This window comes from Chenopodium album, chromosome 4, assembly GCF_948465745.1.
Source record: "Chenopodium album chromosome 4, dcCheAlbu1.1, whole genome shotgun sequence".
Lineage (NCBI taxonomy): Eukaryota > Viridiplantae > Streptophyta > Magnoliopsida > Caryophyllales > Amaranthaceae > Chenopodium > Chenopodium album.
Window position 1 is genome coordinate 78715762 of NC_137837.1, and position 19578 is coordinate 78735339.

Genomic DNA, 19578 nt, shown 5'->3' on the forward strand with positions numbered 1-19578 from the left:
ATGTTAAGAGAATCTAACAAAACACCTAATCAATTGAATCACTCAAGGAAAACAAAAACCAATTTCCCCAAGTCATGGAAATATACAAAGCTTTCGAATCAAGTGGAACAACCCCTTCTTGTGATGATCCTGTTTTACACATTGCTGCAACATCTTCACATTCCCTTCATTATCATCCTGAAATCCTTCAAACTTCTCCAAAACATTCACAATCTCCGAAAACTCAGGCCTCTTCTTAGGATTCTTGCTCCAACACCGTTCGATTAGCAGCCTCATAAACTCAGGACAGTCCTTAGAAATCTCAGGCCTCAAGTTCTTGTTAGCAACGCCATAAGCAACTTGAACCGGACTCAAACTACCAAAAGGAGTACTCCCTGAAACCATCTCATTCAACAACAACCCGAAACTATACACATCAACCTTCCTGCAGTACTTTTTTCGTGTGATCATCTCCGGTGCCATCCATCGAAAAGTCCCTACATCTTTGTAATCACACCCTTTTGCCTCACAGGAAACACCAAAATCTGCAATCTTCAGACGAAAACCCTGATCAATCAGGATGTTCTCAGGCTTTATATCGCGATGTATAATCCCTTGAGAGTGCACATACTCCATCCCTCTAGCAATCTCTAACGCAATCACAACAACTTTCTCGAAAGGAAGCAGAATTTTACTCCTTTCGAACCTGTTCAAGTACGCCCTCAGAGAACCCTCTGACATAAACTCTGTCAAAATACAGTAAACTGATGTCTGCCTGCAGGCTGCAACAATTTCCACCACATTCGGGTGTCGAAGCCGTGACAGTATCTTCCTCTCCTGATCAAACTGTTTCCTCAATCGATCTGCGTGTAACTCACGATCTTCTCGTTCATCATCGATCTCCTTGAATACTTTAACAGCCACATCTCTGTCGCGGTATATACCGTAATATATACTGCTTTCTGCACCTTGAGCCAGTTTTTTAACATACTGTAACTGCGAGAAATCCAAATCTCCTTCTTCCTCCATGATCCGAAACATGACTAACGAACATTAACTCCGTTAATATAGATCGAATCCTCGAAACGACACGCGTAAATAAACTCGTTACAAAGGAAAACATTGATTGCATTGATCATGATAAAACACATTGTTTAAGCTTGGATCATACAATAACGTTGGCGCCATAATCTTATGAACCAAATCTGTGATCAACCCAACACCGTTCTCGGCCTTAGGCCTTCGACAGCCAATTATAAGACGGTCTTACACAAATGTTTTTCGAAAAAAAAAAGAAAGATTTAGAGAGGGGGAGCAATGAAAAATTTTGTGGGATGAAAAATACTTGAGAGATTAGGGTTCTTAGAATATGAAAAAGGGATCCAAATTATGTTGTTATGTAGGAGAATTTGATTAGTTTTTTCTTAACAACTTTTAGTTTAAAATAAAATAGAATTTGATGAGAGAAAATTATGATTTTTTTTTTTAGGAGATTGATTATTTATTTTGCCCTTAATTTACTTGTTATATACATATTCATTTATGGGAAGTTTATGCCGCCAATCTAATACGTTTACTTCAAGTAATTCCTCCGTGTTTTTTTCAATTTTTTTTTTCAATTGGATTTTTTTTATTTATTAGTATATATATTTTTTGAAAGGGTTCATTTGGATATTTTAATTGCAAATTGCAACAGATAATTAAATATAGGATTAGCTTTTATTTTTTGAATAAAATAGGGAGGGGTGGTTTCATATATAGGATTAGCTATATACAAATGAAGTTATAGAAACAAATTGAATTTTAATCTTCTCTTTTTTAATATATGAACATTATCCTTAAAAGATCGTTCACAATTAAACAAACTGAAATTTTTATCAAAAATAATCCATATAGACAGTATTATGATAAACCATTAAGTTATAGAGATTATTTTCTATCATTATAGCAATCATCTCTATATCTTGTTTTTTTATAAAATAAAAAAAAATACAAATTCATAATAGTATAATAGGTACTTCCTCCGTTACATATTACTCGCAACAAAGGGGTATTATTTGTGAGACATAAATTATTCCTTTGTTGCGAGTAATATGTAACGAAGGGAGTAAATTGTTTACAGAAGAGAAAGAGGAGAAAGTTCTTGAAATAAATTTAGAAGAGAAAGAGGAGAAAGTTCTTGAAATAAATTTTGGCATGACCCATTATTCAAGCATTATTAGTAGAGAATGAGTCAATGAAAAACCTTTAGAAAGCTGATGAGTTGAAGGTAGAATTAAATCATGTCTTTAAAAAACTCAAAGTTACTTATAACTAAAGGGTAATGTTATATGTAGCTTTAAGGCTATATATAAGCATTAAATATACTCTTGGAAATTGTATAAATTAGGAATTTATGACCAAAACACGCGTAAATCAGTGTTATTAATGTTTATATTTTGATGATTTCTTAACTTTTTATGATTTTCAAGTGTAAATAACAAAGCCTTAATTATTGATTAAACACATCCTAAAAACATTTTCACAAGTGCAATCTTTCTTAAATTTTATTCCTGCCTTTCTTTTTCTATGAAACTTATCACCCACAAAAAATTATGGAGAATTACCATTACTACACGCGCTTATAATATACGGAGTACTCCATACAAGAAATTGAGAGTACGGAGTAATAATTCAAGGTCACAAACTCCCAATCATCATAGGAAAATATATATATTTTTTTTGTTTTGAGAAACCAATTTAATTCCAATTTAAATCGCAATTGTATGCTTAATTGATCATAAAGATAACCAAGATCAATTTGTTATAGATGATAATACTAAAAAATTGGTAGGATCTTAATCTGAGCTCAAAACAAAATCATTCCTCATTTGCAACTTCATTAAAATGATTAGCTAACATCCTTCGTAACAAAAACAATGAAATCCCTAAGCAACTCATGGGCCAAAAAGAGTAAAGAAATAAGCTAACTACATCTAAAGCAATGGGTAAGAAAAAGAGGTTGCGAAACATGATCCTAATATACATATATAGAAGAGCTTTGTAATAGCATAGGGAAGACGTAGGCAACATAAGCATCTCCGGACGATTATGCTGCAAAAGGGTGGTTGCGATTCTTTGATTTTCTGAGTGATTGACAGAAGGACAAGAATGGACCCTTTAGTTCATCAGACAGGGGAAACGCCAAAGGAGGAACTGCAGTCGGGCAACTATAGTTTTCTTGGGATTTGTAGGGTTGTGCCATAGCTGATTGCTTTTTGTTTAAGAATTCCATGGCGAAGGCAAATCCACCAAAATAAACGCAGCTCTGCAAGAGAGCTCCAGGAGCGCCTGACACACAGAATACAAAATTGAAATAAATCAATGATTGTAAGTCTAATTCGAAGCAGTATATTGCACACAGATCTTTATCCTAGTTATGAGCCGCTACATCAGTATTCAGTCCAACAGATGAACATTTGTTTTAGAATTAGTAAGCTTTTCCTTGCTAATTTTCCTCTCGAGCTAGGCTTAACCCCCACCCACTTTATCCTCTCTACTCTCCTTAAACCTTCAACAAAAAAGTAAAATAAACTTAATTGAGGAATGAAGTATGACTCAGATAAACCATATCAAACATAATGCCCCTTTCTAGGAATGGCAACGGATCGGATTCGGGTCGGATGTGGCTAAATCCGAATCCGATCCGTTTAGTAAACGGACCCTGGACTTGGATCCGAATCCGAGTCCGAATCCGAAAAATCCGAGTCCGAATCCGATCCGACTCGTAATTTTCGGATCCGAATCCGGTCTGTTTATTCGGACCTCCGAAATGGTCCGAATATTTTTTTTTATTTTTATTTTTTGTAATGTCATATATCTATAATTGCTTGTATTGTCATACCAATTAAAGTATAAACATAACATATTTAAATTATAAACTAAGTTACATAACAAAATTTTGCTACAAAACAAGCAAATAATTGTCCCAAGTTATAGAGCATATGCTTACACTCTCGGATTCGGACTCGGATTGGACTCCGTCGGACTTTGCGTAGGGTCCAAGTCCGATCCACCTCCTATTCGGATTCGGATCTATTTTATCGGATTTGGATTCGGACTAATTTTAAACGGATTCGAATCGGATTTTTTTCTTTCGGATCGGATCGGATTCGAATCGAACTCGGATTAAATTGCCATCCCTACCCCTTTCAGGAACATGATTCATTTACTATACCATTTGTCCTATAGGTAAACATGATGAGATATGCTATAATTTAGGCACCACAATATTCTATGACTATCTAAATCAAATAAGCGGAAGACAGCATTTATATTGTTAACAAACACAGTAGCATTTATATGGCAATCTAACAAAGGAAAGTGATAAAAGATATCAGGCTTAGTGGCTAACAAACATCATGATACCTTATAACTGAACATGAGATAGTAGAGAACATCTGCCGGAAGAAAACAAAAAAAAAGAAAGTATAAAACTACCTAGCCTCCATAGAGCAACTAGTACATTAATGGAGCAATCTATTAACAGACAACTCATCTGGAAGCACAGGATATACACCCAACCAAACACAATCACTTATAATACAAGCATACAAAATCACTCCACATTCAAAACAAGGGGTAATTCATACTACGAACCTGGATAAGTTAGAGCAAGACCAGTGCAGCAGCCAGCCACTCCGGCATTAATGACTTTTAAAACAGAGGCAAACAAATCAATATGTTAGGAACATTACTACAACACAGGTAATATCAGGAATAACAATATTCAAGATGCCGTACCATCATCCTTCTTTCTTAGCCTCCTTAACATGCATACCACCAAACTATGAATCCCAGAGAGTACTGCAAATGTCTTTTGAAAAGAATATATGGGGCAAATTGCTCAATAAGGACATTATAAAATAATTCTTAAGTATTAAAAAGTACGGAAAAAGGATGAATTCACAAGTATTACTCCCTCTGTTCCAAAAAAAGGGTCCTAGTTCATTTTTCAAAAATACTAAGGAGCATTAAAAAATGGATTATTTTAAAGGTGTGTATTAGAATATAAAGTATTGGAAAAGATACAATTATTTTTTCAAAGAAAGAGGAGCACAACAATGGAACACACAAAAATCTGGGACAGGAAGGCACCAGAGCATCAATAATCAATGTCAGGAATAAAGTCAGACCTTGGCATTAGAAGCTGCATTTGCGAAAGAGCCCTTAAAGCCTTGCTTCTTGAACAATCCAACACCTGTAATAAACACCAGTAGCAACCACTTTCACATTGAACAAAGATCATCCTAAAAGACCACACAATAATATATATGGAGAAAAGACGCAAAAGAAAGTACACTTCATAAAATACTATCAAGATAGATGGTTTCTAACAAGAGGAAGAACATAGCAGTCTCCCTAGGCAGAAAAGGCACAGTTAGATCTAATTGCTAAAACATCATTATAAAAAAATCCATTACAATTCAAAATCTATCCAGTAGGAGTTGGGTGCATAAGGATACCTACAAATCTACAACCCACATGTGCAGAGTGAGAGAGAGAGTCTATCCAGTACGAGTTGGGTGCATAAGGATACCTACAAATCCACAATCCACATGTGCAGAGAGAGAGAGAGAGAGAGACTCCATTTTTCAATAGTTCAGCAAAAGGAAATCTCCATTTTTCAATAGTTCGGCAAAAGGAAATCTTCATTTTTCAATAATTCGGCAAAAGGAAATCTCCATTTTTCAATAGTTCAGCAAAAGGAAATCTCCATTTTTCAATAGTTAAGCAAAAGGAAATTATATCCAAGTGCTTAATATCCCAAAAGACAATAAGGTTCTTTGAAAAAGCATTCTAAGCCTGACACTATTTTCAATCTGATCCATGAAAATTTAACACCCTCTAAAAGTCTAAATGTGATAAGAGTTATGTCCTGCAAAATCTCTAATTCCACCCACAGAATCTCACATCTCCATAATAATGATCACATCAACCTTTAAGAGAAAACTATAGAAAAGACCACACTACATCCCTGGTTCTTCAACCACTAAATGGTATGGAGTTACCACATTTGAGTACTTTATCATCTCTAAACCTAGTAACTTGTGTCATGCACAATTATTCAGGGGACATAGTTCAGCTCCAAATAATAACTATGGCCTTCCACAGGCTGTCAAATTCTTTTCTGAAATGACTAATTTTCAAGGTAACGTAAATATTGAGAAGTATAATCAAAGTGATCTAGAGGAGGAGTAAGATACGAAATTCAGCCTCCCAATTTCTAGCTTCCTTTTTAGCAGCTTTAGTCTCCATACTATCAACATTAAACAGCCACTGCTCTAAATTTAGAGAGTGAGAGGCAGCGAAATAAAATGAAGAGACAATCTGAGCCAAAAGTGAAATCTATTTTGTGTATACAAGCAGTCTCTGACTCTCCGCTCCTATTCTTGCATCTTATATTGCCAAGTTATACTTGATCACCAATACATTCTGGAATAGCACATATGTGACATTCCTGCTTCCTAGTACCTATTTACACTCATTACTAAGGCAAAAAAGAGAACTTCCCCGTTGTGTCAGTCTTTGCAGCAGTCTCTCACCACATCCTCCACCTCTCAAAAAAGAAGATGCTGCTTATTCAAAGTTTGCAATTTTCACCATATCAAGAAAGGTCATGGGTAAACATTAACTCTATGAACTTCTGGTCCATTAGAAAGGCCCACAATACCTATAACTTGTATGTGTGTATCCTAAGGATATATCATTAGAATAATACCCCTGCCAAGCACTTATAACAGCCAAAATATAGCCACCTTTAGATTCAATCATGAACAAAACCAAGCTTATTTTTTTTAATCTCGGCTAATCCTACAATATCCCTTATTTCAAATGCTGTCAAAGAATGGTTCCCCTCTATTTTATACATACCTAATTACTATAATGCTATCACTGCACGTCTAAGAAAAAGTCCAAAAAATATTAGCATTACTGGACAACTCTCAGAGCTTTTGACGATTCAAATAAGGTCAAAACTACAGTCATAATAACCAAAAAAAAAGCAGCCTTTGGAGAACTTCTCGAACGACAAACCATTGACAATTCTATAACATACATAGAGTATATAATTACTCCCTCCTGACCTCTTCAAATAGTCATTTCAACTTTTATCGTGAGACAATTACCGTTAGAAAAAACTTTCAGAGTCAAAGGGAGTAATACTTAATAACACCACAAAATTAACTCCAATTTCCTCAGCAGCAACCACAATAACATCAATTTATTGTTTCAATCACAATAAGTAATTTCAAAATCTCTAAGAAAGTTCAAAATTTCGTTCTCAATCCCAAAAAGGTCTATTTTCTTTATATTCTTCAATTTATAGGTTACAATGAGCCCAATTTGATTTATTCCATCATTATCTAAAGCTAAATAACAAAAATTCTCTGCAATCTCCAAGCAATATTCGCAATTACAAACAAAAAATTCATCAAAAAGAGTAAAAATCAAATCCAATTACAAATATCCATTCACAATTTCACGAGAAACATTCTTAATTCCACATAAAAAGCTAAATTTACTTGATAATACTTCAAAATTAGTCACAATTTCTTGAAATTAAAAAAAAATCAACAAAATAAGAAGAGAGAGAAAGATTACCATATCCAAAAACAGCGCCCATTCCAGCACCACCAGCAGCATCACCGGCGAACTTGACGAGGCAAATCAATGGAGAAGAAGGAATACCATTGATAGATAAAGCATTATTAGGAGAAGAATTAGGGTTAGGGTTTTCATCGTTGTCAAACTCAGAATCGGTGTTGTTAAAGTCAGTATTATTTGGAGCTTCTTCCGCCATCGCCGTATTTTCTCTCTCCTCTTTTTTCAGTTTTTTTTTTTTTCTCTCTCTACTTTTTCTACCTATCTACTCAGAATATCTGTAAAGAAAATTAAAACTTTTAGGTTTAATTTTGATTTTTGTTCTAATCGCATAAGCCTATAAAACGATGTCGTTTTACATATTACTCTTCATCTTTTGTGTGTGTTTTTGCCCTTTTGATGTAAAAATTGTTACAAGTTACAAGCTTACAACTTACAAATGATGGTTGATTTTGACGGAATTTGATTGAGTTTTTAATTCAGGACTATGGGAGATGTGATCGATAAGGTATAAGGAATGATATGGCGTAGTTATTCATTTAATGAATTATGAGCAACATTAGTAGAGATACATTTTTATAATTTTTAAAGATTAAGAGAGTTACTCGATCTGTATTATTCTTATCTTAATCACCATAACTATTCTCATGTCTTGTACACAGTATAGAAATTGCTAGTTCTCAATTTCTTATGCTTTTAAATGAATACCCTTGTAAAGTGTGCTCATATAAATTTCGTAAACTAAATTTAATTTAGATCAATTCGACTCCAGTTTTATTCGAAAAATGAGTAATTTGGTGATTTGAGTCTTGTGATATCATCAATTGGGCTATTGTTGCAACAATGATAACAACAATGCGCATCAAGACAATGAAGACAACTATTTATGGAATGAGAGAATAAAAAACATTTAATTAAATTAAAGAATGACAACGTTTTGATCCTTGGTTCTTAGCAATTTGACAACAAATAGTGATCCAAAGTATAACAATGGAGATTAACACGGTTTGTACACACCCATAATATCACCATGACCCAAGTAGGGTCAAAGGCTAGCCACTACTAAACCCAAATGCACAGACTTTATTTATATTATCTCCAGATTTTAGTAACGATGATCTTGATATATGGCTCCAAATTCTGCTTTCCAAGCATCATCATCATCCTGGCCTGTGAAAGTGCTGGTGGGAAGCGGCTCATCGTAATGTACAGGCCTTAATGCAGACTCCGGCAACTTACTTTCAGCCATGTACTGTTTCATTGTTACCATTTCCATCTTGTGTTTGTTCTTCTGTTTTTCCAATTGCTTCCTCAACTTGTCATTCTCTTGTTGAAGATCAGTAAGGTTGGACTGCAAAGGATACAGAAATTCAAAAGTATGTAAGCAAAAATCATTACAATGTATTTAAATCGATCTTGCAAAACTAACTCATATCCAATTACGTGAACTGTTGTGATCAGAAAATTTACCTCAGCAAGTGAAGCAGCTTCCTCAGCTTCTCTAAGTCTGACTAGAAGTTCACCAGCAGTTTGAACTGCCTCAGCAGTTTCTCTGAGCTGTAATCTAAGGCCCTTATTCTCCCTTCTCAATCGTTCTCGCTCTCTCTTCTCCTCAGCCCTCATTGTTGAAAGCTCAGCTGCAAAAGCCTTGACATAACGAGCACCAGTGCCTTTGGCTCCTGCCTTTGCAGCAGCTTTCTTGACATCAGTTACAGTTTCCATTATCCTTCTGTGACTTTCTGATAAATGGTCATACTTCTCCTGAAGGTCAACATAGTGTTCCACAAATCTTGCATGGCCAAGCACTGACCTGTGAAGGGCATCATCTAACTCCTCTGCATACTTTTTCTGTTGTTGCAAGTCCATCTCTACCTTCTCAGCATGATGACGATGGGCTTCAATGTCAATTCTAAGTTCTTCGGTCAAGTTAATCCACTCACTCTCCATCTCAGTCCATCTCTCTCTCTCCTTTTCCAACTCTTCAGCATTGTTGAACTGGGTGGTGCTCATGCTTTTCCGTAAATTCATGGAACGTGATAGCAGAGATGATCTTAGCTTGTCAATGGACTTGTTTGGAGCTGCATCAGTAGTATAGGCCTGTAACTTGCTCTTCAGAAGCTGAATTTCCATGAGAAGCTCTTCCCTTTCTCTCATATCAAAAGAACCATTAGCTATTTCGCACTTGTCCTCAATTGCACATGCCTCTTTTATGATCTCAGGTTCTTGATCCTCAGTCTCACCGTCATTGCAGCTCTTCAAAAATTTATCAAATAAAAACACTTCAGAAACAGGAAAAAAAAGCAGCAGCATAGGTAATACTACAGGCCTCTTATACAATGGCAGGGAAAATTTTCAACTCACTGGGAAGCTACTGACCTTGTCTTCAATTTCTTGATTATTTTGTACAGCATTATTATTCTCTTTTTCTTGTTTCAACTGCTCCACCTGCACACACGGTTCAAAATATTAGTTAGGCAGAAGCTTTTATAGAAAAGTTATCTTTCAGAGGATTATACAAGAAAAAAAAATTACCAGATGGTTGAGCTCCTCAATTTTAGTAGCTTGTTCACTGCAAACTTTTTCAAGATCCTTCTGCGAATTAATGGCCTGTGCAGCAGTATCTGCATCCTTTTCCTGAGAGGTCAAAGAAAGCGTATAAGAAACAATGAATATGATCATTTTGGTGCAGTCCATTGAGGCCTTAAGATTTACTCCTACCTCTTTGTTTGCAGTTATCCATGTCTTCAAACTATCCTCAACTTCATTTGAGACGCTCTGCCCTTTCTGACGGCAAGATATACATATAAAGGAAGAAGGTGATCCATCAACTGATGGCCTAACATCTGATAATGTTTGAACAGAAGCATAGGCCTTGTCAACTGCTGGAGAAGGTTTTAACATCAAGTGCTCGAAGGAGAAAGCAACCGAAGACTTTGACAAATTATGCTGCTGATGAGAATCAATGACTTCCAAGCCTCTTCTTAAGCTAGCAGCCAAAGATTCAGTAGGTCCTGAAAACATCTTGCTTGACCTTAAAGAGGATCTCAGCATTGGCTCACTTTGCCTAACTGACTTCCCCGGCACAGCTTCACAGAACTCGGCACTCTCATTAACAATGTTCTGCTCAGCCAAAAGACTTGGTGAACTTACCATGCTTTTTCTTGTAGTATTTTTAATTTTGGGTGACTCGGATAATGCTGGCTCTTCAAAAGCTGCAGAATGTCGAGATGAGCTGATAGACATACTACTTCTAGAAGCATGATCACTACACTGCAATGCCTGATCAGAACTGACTTCTACTGATTCATGTAAACAGTTGATTTCATGCTCACTGGTGAAATAGCTATCACAACTTCCTCGCACAGACGAAAAACTCATGGTATCACTGTCACAAGACATGTCTTTTGATATCTCTTCACAGGATCTGTTCAAGTGGTCAAAATGTTTACACAAATCTCTGACATCAGTTTCGTCAGCGTTGTCATGTTCTTCAATCTCATTATCTATTGCAGGCAACACCAGGGAGCGGTTTAGGCTAATTCTTAATTGATTCATGCTTTCACGCACACTTTTCCCTGCTAATTGTCCATTCTCAGAGCTAGCTGGGCGAACATTTAGTTTTGCTTTAATAAGTTCTTCCTGAAAAGTAAATACACAGTTTTTTTATAAATATGACTGATCATAAAGATTTACTGTTTTCTAATCAAAGTGTACTAGAATGAAATAATCAAAGGTAAAAAAATATACACCTTAAGTTGACGGATTTGATCTGTTAGATCATCCATATCTTCTTCTGTAATCTCATTAACAACTGGCTTGTTTTGAATGGATTTTACTCGTTGTCCAAACCTGAGTGTGCTAAGTGTCTCAACATAATTTCTGCATTCAAATACCAAGAAGACTATCAGAGTCCCATTCCCATGATTCTGAAGGGTTACTCTACATGTATTAATGGTAATACATGCCTGTAAATAGATGTTCCTAGTTTGAAAACATAAACTATTAGGTAAGATGAAGAAGAATACTTTATATCAGGAGATATGGTACAGATGACAGAGAGTTTGGAATTGCCACCAAGTGATTGCTGCAGTAAATGTGTTAAACAGGAATCTCTGTACATAAGATCATCAGGTTGAGTTCCTGCTGCTAAGATATTCACCAAGTGCCTGCAACAAATAGATAATTTTCTATAAGGGATCGTTGTAGATAGACAAGAAAGCAACCTCAAATAAAAAAGCTAGTTGTCCTTTATATCTCATTGAAGTATCGCGGTTTATTCATATTCTATATTACTTGGACTCGACATTTCACCTTAAGTACTACTGACACCTGAAGATACATACCCATGTCTGCCTTAGGTACCCAAGTTGCATTATTATTACTTTGTATTATTCAACAACTATAATCTGAAAGCACAAATAAAAGCCATGACTCTGAGAACTTCATGATATCTTACCCAAGGTGAGACAATGAACTGTTCAGTTCTTTTCTTTCCCTTTCAAACTCTCTTCCAGCATCAGCTTGTTTATCTCTTCCCATTCCAGCAAGATCAACGAGGCTGATTCGACTAGTTTTTGAACTGCTAATGTTACTTGATGGTGTTTCCTGTTCCACAAACTGATAGTCAAGGACCTACTTAAGAAAAAGCAATTGCAATGATGCATGATCATATCAACTAGAACTAAATCATTTTTTTTCAGGAGCTGATAGAAGGATACCTTACACCAGGATTCAATCACGCATGTGAATACAATATGAGATCGAGAACTCTTAGAATTTACACTTGTGGCGCCAACTTTTCGACTAGAAAGTCCCTGCACCATTAAATTCGGCATGAGAAAACTGGCACAGTAAACTAGTACATGATTTATGTTATGGTCATTAGACTCATTACAATATGGAAAACAAAGCAATATCTAATGAATACCTTGATTAAAATTTGAGTAACATCATCATAGCTTGTTACATACTCCTCAGTCAAATTCTCTATATAAAACCCATTTTTGGCATCATCCTTTATCTGAAAAGTTATGAAATGTTAATCATACATAACATTATGCAATGACAACAAACGAGCTTATAAAAGCAATTCCAAGGCAAAGATCAAGCACCTTCAAATTTCTCTGTGTGGGATCAAGTAAATCCCCAATTTGTCCATTGTATATCTGTTACAACCAATTTTATCTAGTCAAACACCTTGATTCACATGATAAAGCAACAACTATACTGGTTATGGTATCATCCAAGATTATTAGGTCAATAAAATTACCTCAAGAAATGAGCAACGACACTGGTAATTTATCTGTTTATCTTCAGAATTCACCTTTTCCTATACACAAAGCATTGAATAACTCAATTTCTAACATATGCATAACATATACTTCTGAAATTTATCAACTAGATGGCAGTAGAGTCAACATACTCTCTCAATATCAATGAACAACTTCTTGAAGATACGCGGAACAATTCCTTGCTGAGTACTAGGAGACTGTCCCTCGACCATGGCGCTTGGCGGCCCCCACATTGTGTAGGTTTTACCACTCCCAGTCTATAACACGATTAAGCTACATTAATTACCCTGAATATAGAGTCACACAGATAAAATGACTAGGGGATTTCTTTTGTAATACCTGTCCATAAGATAATATTGAAGCATTGTAACCTGCCAATGCATCCTTGACCAGAGGTACACCAACTAACTCGAAAACATCTTCCTGGAGCACAAAATCAAACAAAATGGAATTTTAAAACCAAGGCATTAAACATTTTAACTTTGCAATTTCCAATCAAAAATTTCTAACAATAATCAGTTCAAGTACTTGATTTCTTTGGATCTAAAACAATGATCATTCTTAGATATCAATTCAACATCAAGTGTCACTTAAAATTAATCATATTGATCCATTGTTAAAAAAAATTAAGAAAAAAAATCGTATTGATCCAATATTAAATATTACACCAACCAACTCAAAAACATCTTTGTAAGTTCAAACACAATAAAACTAATAATCAAGGGATTAAACATTTTCACTTGGCCTTTTCCAATCCAAATTCCCAATATTAATCTCTTCTAAAACTAAAGTTCCTTGATCGAAAACTACGATCATTCTACTACACCTTATACTAATGCAACATTATATATTTTTATGTCACTTCACAATACCAATACAGCACTATTTACTATATTGGCAAAATTTTAAAAATGTGCAAAATGTAGCAAAAATTGTAGCTATAAGACTAACAATATAAAGTTTCCACAATATAATACTAGATACATCCTATTACTTTGTTTTATTACTTGATTTCTTTGGATCAAAAACTACGATTATTCTATGATTTCAATACAACATTACATGTCAATCATTTCAATGCAATACTAAATCTTACTTTACAATACCAATAGAACACTAGCTATAATATCTAACAAAATTCATAAAATGTGCAAAATGTAGCAAACTTTCTAATTATAACAAATCAAAAATTACCCAATTATACAACATAAAACTAGATACATTATATCAACTAAAGAGGAAGACCCCCCATTGATCTAACCTGCTTAGTATTCGAGTCAAGAACCGAATTAAAATTGAATTCCCGGTCACCAATCGATACTGAGTCCTCAGAAATCTTCCTAATCGTCGGATCGCCCAATTTTTCATTAACAGTCTTGGGTCTAATTCTCACCACCACCTTCAAAAAAACATACAATAACAAAAATTATACAATTTTCAAAATTTCAAAAATCAGGAAAAAAAATTAATTAGTAAGATTACAAACAAAAATAAAAATGTTGGGATTAAATTACCTTAACTGAGTGATCAGTGGAAGTAGAATGTTCTACAATAGGGTCTGATCTAGAAGATTCAAGAACTTTGGAGTGAGAAATCGAGAGCTTAGAGGGTGATTTTTTAGGGTTTGATAAAAGGGGAAATTGGGGTTCAATTGATTGAATATTGGGATCAATTGGAGCTGCATTTTCGTCAGCAAAAGTATGTGATTTCGAAGTTGATAATGGCGATTTCTTTAAGTTTGATTGGCGTTTTGAAGAAGAAAGAGATTTGTTTAGCAGATTTCTTACTGAAATCATCGACATTTTTGCCCAATTTGTCGATTGAAGTTAGAGAATTAGAGAGTAGAAAGAGTATCGTGTTAGAGAGAGAAACAGAGTTAGAGAGAGAAAGAGGGAAGAGGAGTTTTTTTGAATTTCTGAGTTTGAATTTTGAAGAAGAAGAAGTAGTAGGAGAGAGAAAGAGAGCGTTTGTTTTGTGAAATGGGAAGAAATATGACCGTTGAGAAATGAGTTTTTGATTTTTCTGTGGGTTTGGATCCGTTAGAAAGTTAGGGTTTAAATTTTTGAATTTTTTTTTTTGGTGAATTCTACTCAAATGCCTTTTTTTTTTTTTTTTTTGGAGATGAGTCATGGGAGTATAGGACTCATAACATTGGGTTTAAAATTGTGGTAATCATGTGATCGGTACGATTTATCTATTAAAAATCGGGATTCTACTTTGAATCGGAAGGGGCTATCAGAATCGAATAGTAAAATCAAATCATAGAATCGTAAGATATCAAGACGTAAAATATAAATTTAATTAAAGGTATGAAATTATGAGTTTGAAACCTAATTATTAATTAATTAATAGTTATTTAACCATTAAGCAATCAATACTTGACAATATATATTTATAAAAACCTATATAAAAATGTTTTTTACTTGTAAGGATTTCGCTAGTTCGGAAAAATATGTAAAATCGAATAGAATCGTATGATATACATGAATCGTAAAATCGTAAGATTCTAAGATATAAATCGGGATTTTAATAACAATGATGACAAGCTTATATAATGTTTCGAATGATAAGATGAAATTAGAGGGGGATTTTAATAACTGGGAACATGCCCATCAATATTAGAGTTAACTGTCAAAGTGGCTGGAGGAGGCTCCTATAGGTGTCCTCGATCTTGTAGCTCTTGACATTTCAAGTATTTCCTAATTAAATAAAGCTTTTGCTTCCTGTCCAAAAAAAAATAAAAAAAAATGTAAAAAAAAAAGGTTATTATTTGATGGCACAAGGTTTTTTTTTTGGGGATACTTAAAGGTTAATATCATAATAAATTTACTCAAAAGTAATTTAGTAGCTTTTAAAAAGGGTGTTGTTAAACGTCGCCCGTATTTTACATACTAATGCCCACAATTTATCTTAAACGGACCATTATGCCCCCTCTCGTTCTCACTCTCATCCGATAAGCAACTACTCTTAATTCTCCATGAAATTAAGTGGCTTATGATCTTTTCTCCTTTAAAAAAAAGTGGGTTATGATCTTCAAATAATAATAATAAAAAAAAAAGATAAATTAAGTGGCTTATGAGCTGTCCTCCATTTATGCAACTTCCAAGCTTTCTCCGCCATTGCAGACCACCATTTCCCCATGCCTTGCTATTCCAGTTCGTCTTTCAAAAAAATCTCCCCCTTGCTATCACCATCTCCTCTCACCTACCAGGATACCACCACCACAAGCACCACCTGCCATCAGACCCACCATCGCGGCACCAGTGCACCACCATCACCGTGTTTTTTTTTTTTTATTTTTTTATTTTTACAAATAAAATTAGAGAAACGCCTAAATAAATCGTATTCCGTAGGTGGAAACACCTGAATTTTTCGTTCCCACCTACGGGTTACGAAAATTTCAGGCGTTTCCAACAAAACGCCTAGAGATCTCGTAACCCGATGGTGGGAACGAAAAAATCAGGCGTTTCCACCTGCGGGTTACGATATCTTTAGGTGTTTCTGACCACCTTCTTTCTCTGATTTTCGCTGCCTCATGTCTCCATTAAACGTCTCTGTGAAGAGGTGGTAATTTTAATCCCAATTAAATTACTACTACTTTCAAATTTATGGTTAATTAAAGATTCCTTACAATTATATACTTGTATATGTGAAAAATAAGCAAAATAAGTTGTTTGCAAATATTAGTCGTATAAATAAAATTAGTGTATTGGGCTGATTGTGTGTAATGCGTGTATTACCAATTTTAGGAGAAAAGTTCCAAAGCCATTTTTAATGGAGAAAATAGAGTAGAAGCTTCATGGATGAGAGTAAGAAAGAAAAGGGGCAAAATAGTCTTTTTAAGTCAAAATGTGGGCGTTAGTATATAAAATGAGGACGACGTTTAGCTTTAAAACACAGCTATAAAAACCTAATTATGTTAGCTTTTGTGAAACACTATCAGCAGCAAAAAACTATTATCCAACATAACCTTACCTTAAAAAAATTGAAGTCTCATAATTAGGATTGATTAGGTTTAAGTAACTCCGCTATGGATGCAATTTTTTTTTTTCACCTTAAAAAAATTTAAAGTTTCATAATCAGGATGGATTAGGTTTAATCTAGTGCTAATACATAACGAAATCAAGTCTAATCAGATCTAATACGCTAAAGGTGAAAAGAATGCACTCTAAGGGCCTGTTTTCTTCAGGTTATTTTAAGTTCAATTCAATTTAGCTCTAATAAGTTCAGTTCAGTTCTTAATTTCTCATAAAATATTCAATTCAGTTCAACTCAACTCAGCTCCAATAAGTACAGTTCAGTTCAGCTCAGTTCAATCAATCAGTAAATGCCCCATAAAATGTATATAACCCTCTTGTATCTTGATTTATGCAATTACCAATTAGAGCATTCCCACAACTGTGGAAAAAATTCCTCATCCCTCTCTACCCACCTTCCCCCTCCACATCACTTGGCTTTTTTCATGATTTTTTCCCATTTCTCATATTGCATTCCATTCAAGGAAACAAAAAGAAGTTCATCGATCACTCCCTTACCCACTTTCCACTCTATTTCATGAAGTAAATGATTAAAAAAGGGTAACATGTAAATGTGTTGAAACGATGGCAATGTGCCAATTGGATGATTTTATAGCAAAATTTCAAAAAAAATAAAATAAAATAAAATAAAAATAAAAAGGAAAATTTGTCAAAAATAACACCACCTTTGGGGGTCTTCCTATAATAGCACCACCTTTTGATTATTCCAGAATAACACCACCTTTTACGTGCATTTGCCAAAAATGAAACAAAAAACCGGTAACTTGTTTTATAGGTAACCTTGGGACACGTGTTCTAATTTGATTGGTCAATTTATTTATTTTTATTTTTGATTTTAAAAAAACTTTAAAAAAAAAAAAAAACAAACCCCCCTTCCCAGCCCTCTGCCCACCCCCTTTCACCGGCATCCACCACCCCCACCAAGACCATCCACTTAAAACCACCCTTTCTTCGGCCCCTCCACTTCCCGACCCCATTTCCAGCACCCCCTCCCCTTTACCGACCCATTTTCGGCCCTTTCCCCTCTTCCCGAGCCATCCAAAAACCACCACAAGAATTTGGGGTTTAATGTTTCGGGTGGTGATTTGAGGGGGGAAGGGGTGGAGACGGTCGTCTTGAAGGGCGAAATTGGTTCGCCGGCAAAGTGGAGATGGTTTGGCGCCGGTCGGTGGGGAGAGGAACGTTTTCGAGGGGAGGGAGGAGGATTATTTTCGAGATGAATGAGGAGGGTTTTAGGGCAGGAGGAAGGTGGTTCAGTGGTTGGAGCTGGTGGTCGGGGTCTAGGTTAGGAGGGGTGCCGCCGACGCCGGAGTTGGGGCTCTAGTCGCTGGTGGTTACAAGGAGGCCTAGCGGTGGGGTTGGCTGCCAGGGAGGGAGGGGTTTTTTTTTTTAATTTCAGTTTTTTTTTTTTTTTTTTAAGACTTTTTTTTTATTTTAAGGTTTTTTTAAAAAAAAAATTAAAATTTTGACTAATGACATTGTGACACGTGTCATAGTAACCTTTTTAACAGGTTACCAACATGTTGCGTTTCATTTTTGGCAGATGTGTATCAAAGGTCGTTTTATTTTAGAATAATCTAAAGGTCGTTCTTTTCTTGGAAGACCGGTGAAAGGTGGTGTTATTTTTGACAAATTTTCCAAATAAAAATTGTAGCACATACAAATTTCTTCCTTTAAAATAAATAATAAAATTAATTTATTAATAGAATATCATGTGACATTACGAAAGAAATAAAATTGTATTTAACAAATCATATATAAAGCTAAACTTTTAGCCAGGCAACGAGACAGCGACACTTGGCGTTCCAACTTTTCGCCAAGTGTCGTGCCACGTAGGATAAAATTATATAGAATTCAATTTCTAGGATAAAAAAGGTAGTTTAGAAATTTATTTTCAATCAAATTTGGATAGAAAATATAAAGCTAAACTTTTAGTCAGGCGATGAGATAGCGACACTTAGCGTTCCAACTTTTCGCCAAGTGTCGTGCCACGTAAGATAGAATTATATAGAATTCAATTTGTAGGATAAAAAAAATAGTTTAGAATTTTATTTTCAATCAAATTTGGATAGAATTTTAGGATAAAATTGTTAATTTAGAGTTTTATTTTTGATAAAGTACCAATATTTTATATGTACAAATTGAATTATAATTTTATTAAAAAAAATAGATTATTACTGTCATAAATTATCATATAAATTTATTTTTTGTATCATAATATTTTTTTGGAGCAAAGGAATTAGTTCAAAATGTACCACATCCATGATTTATAATATATTCTAATCAATTAAAATAATATACTTCACAATCTAATATAATTTTATTACTGTGTGTAGACCTGTCAATCAGGTCGGGTCACGAGTCATTTCAGACAAGGTCAAAAAAAAAAAATTCACCAATATTATTATTATGTGTCATTACATGTCTACAAGTTTAAATCGTCACAAAAACACGTCAATTCCTAACTAATTTTGTATCAATGATATGTTTTAAAATTTGACATATAGATTAAAATATATCTTTAAATTTAATAAACAACCCGGGCATCGCACGGGCACAAAACTAGTAATAATATATTGAATTAAACAAAGTCTGAATTTAACAAATACATAAGTTAATGAATCAAATAA

The 19578-nt window shown here is 34.7% G+C and overlaps 2 protein-coding genes and 1 pseudogene across 3 annotated transcripts; all 3 read right to left on the minus strand.

Moving 5' to 3' along the window:
• Nucleotides 1–72: 72 nt before the first annotated feature.
• LOC145628295 (serine/threonine/tyrosine-protein kinase HT1 pseudogene) lies at nt 73–1156 on the minus strand (annotated as a pseudogene).
• Nucleotides 1157–2822: 1666 nt separating this feature from the next.
• On the minus strand, nt 2823–7885 carry LOC145629439 (mitochondrial import inner membrane translocase subunit TIM22-3-like). The gene is made up of 5 exons (XM_081682041.1): nt 7621–7885; nt 5154–5218; nt 4762–4834; nt 4618–4671; nt 2823–3309 (listed from the first exon to the last, which is right to left on the minus strand). Exons 1-5 carry the CDS (start codon nt 7817–7819, stop codon nt 3068–3070), a joined length of 633 nt encoding a protein of 210 aa, XP_081538167.1. The 5' UTR covers nt 7820–7885; the 3' UTR covers nt 2823–3067.
• Nucleotides 7886–8512: 627 nt separating this feature from the next.
• LOC145627442 (kinesin-like protein KIN-12F) lies at nt 8513–14829 on the minus strand. Of its 2 annotated transcripts, none has more exons than XM_081679827.1 (16): nt 14426–14829; nt 14173–14310; nt 13251–13334; nt 13043–13168; nt 12890–12949; nt 12732–12785; nt 12548–12640; nt 12339–12434; nt 12077–12225; nt 11646–11786; nt 11370–11499; nt 10339–11259; nt 10153–10254; nt 9997–10065; nt 9091–9873; nt 8513–8971 (listed from the first exon to the last, which is right to left on the minus strand). In XM_081679827.1, the coding sequence occupies exons 1-16, from the start codon at nt 14711–14713 to the stop codon at nt 8726–8728; spliced, it is 3480 nt and encodes a 1159-aa protein (XP_081535953.1). In that variant the 5' UTR covers nt 14714–14829; the 3' UTR covers nt 8513–8725. The 2 variants fall into 2 exon arrangements, with proteins under 2 accessions (XP_081535953.1, XP_081535952.1); XM_081679826.1 differs by having other exon boundaries at nt 9982–10065.
• Nucleotides 14830–19578: the final 4749 nt, after the last annotated feature.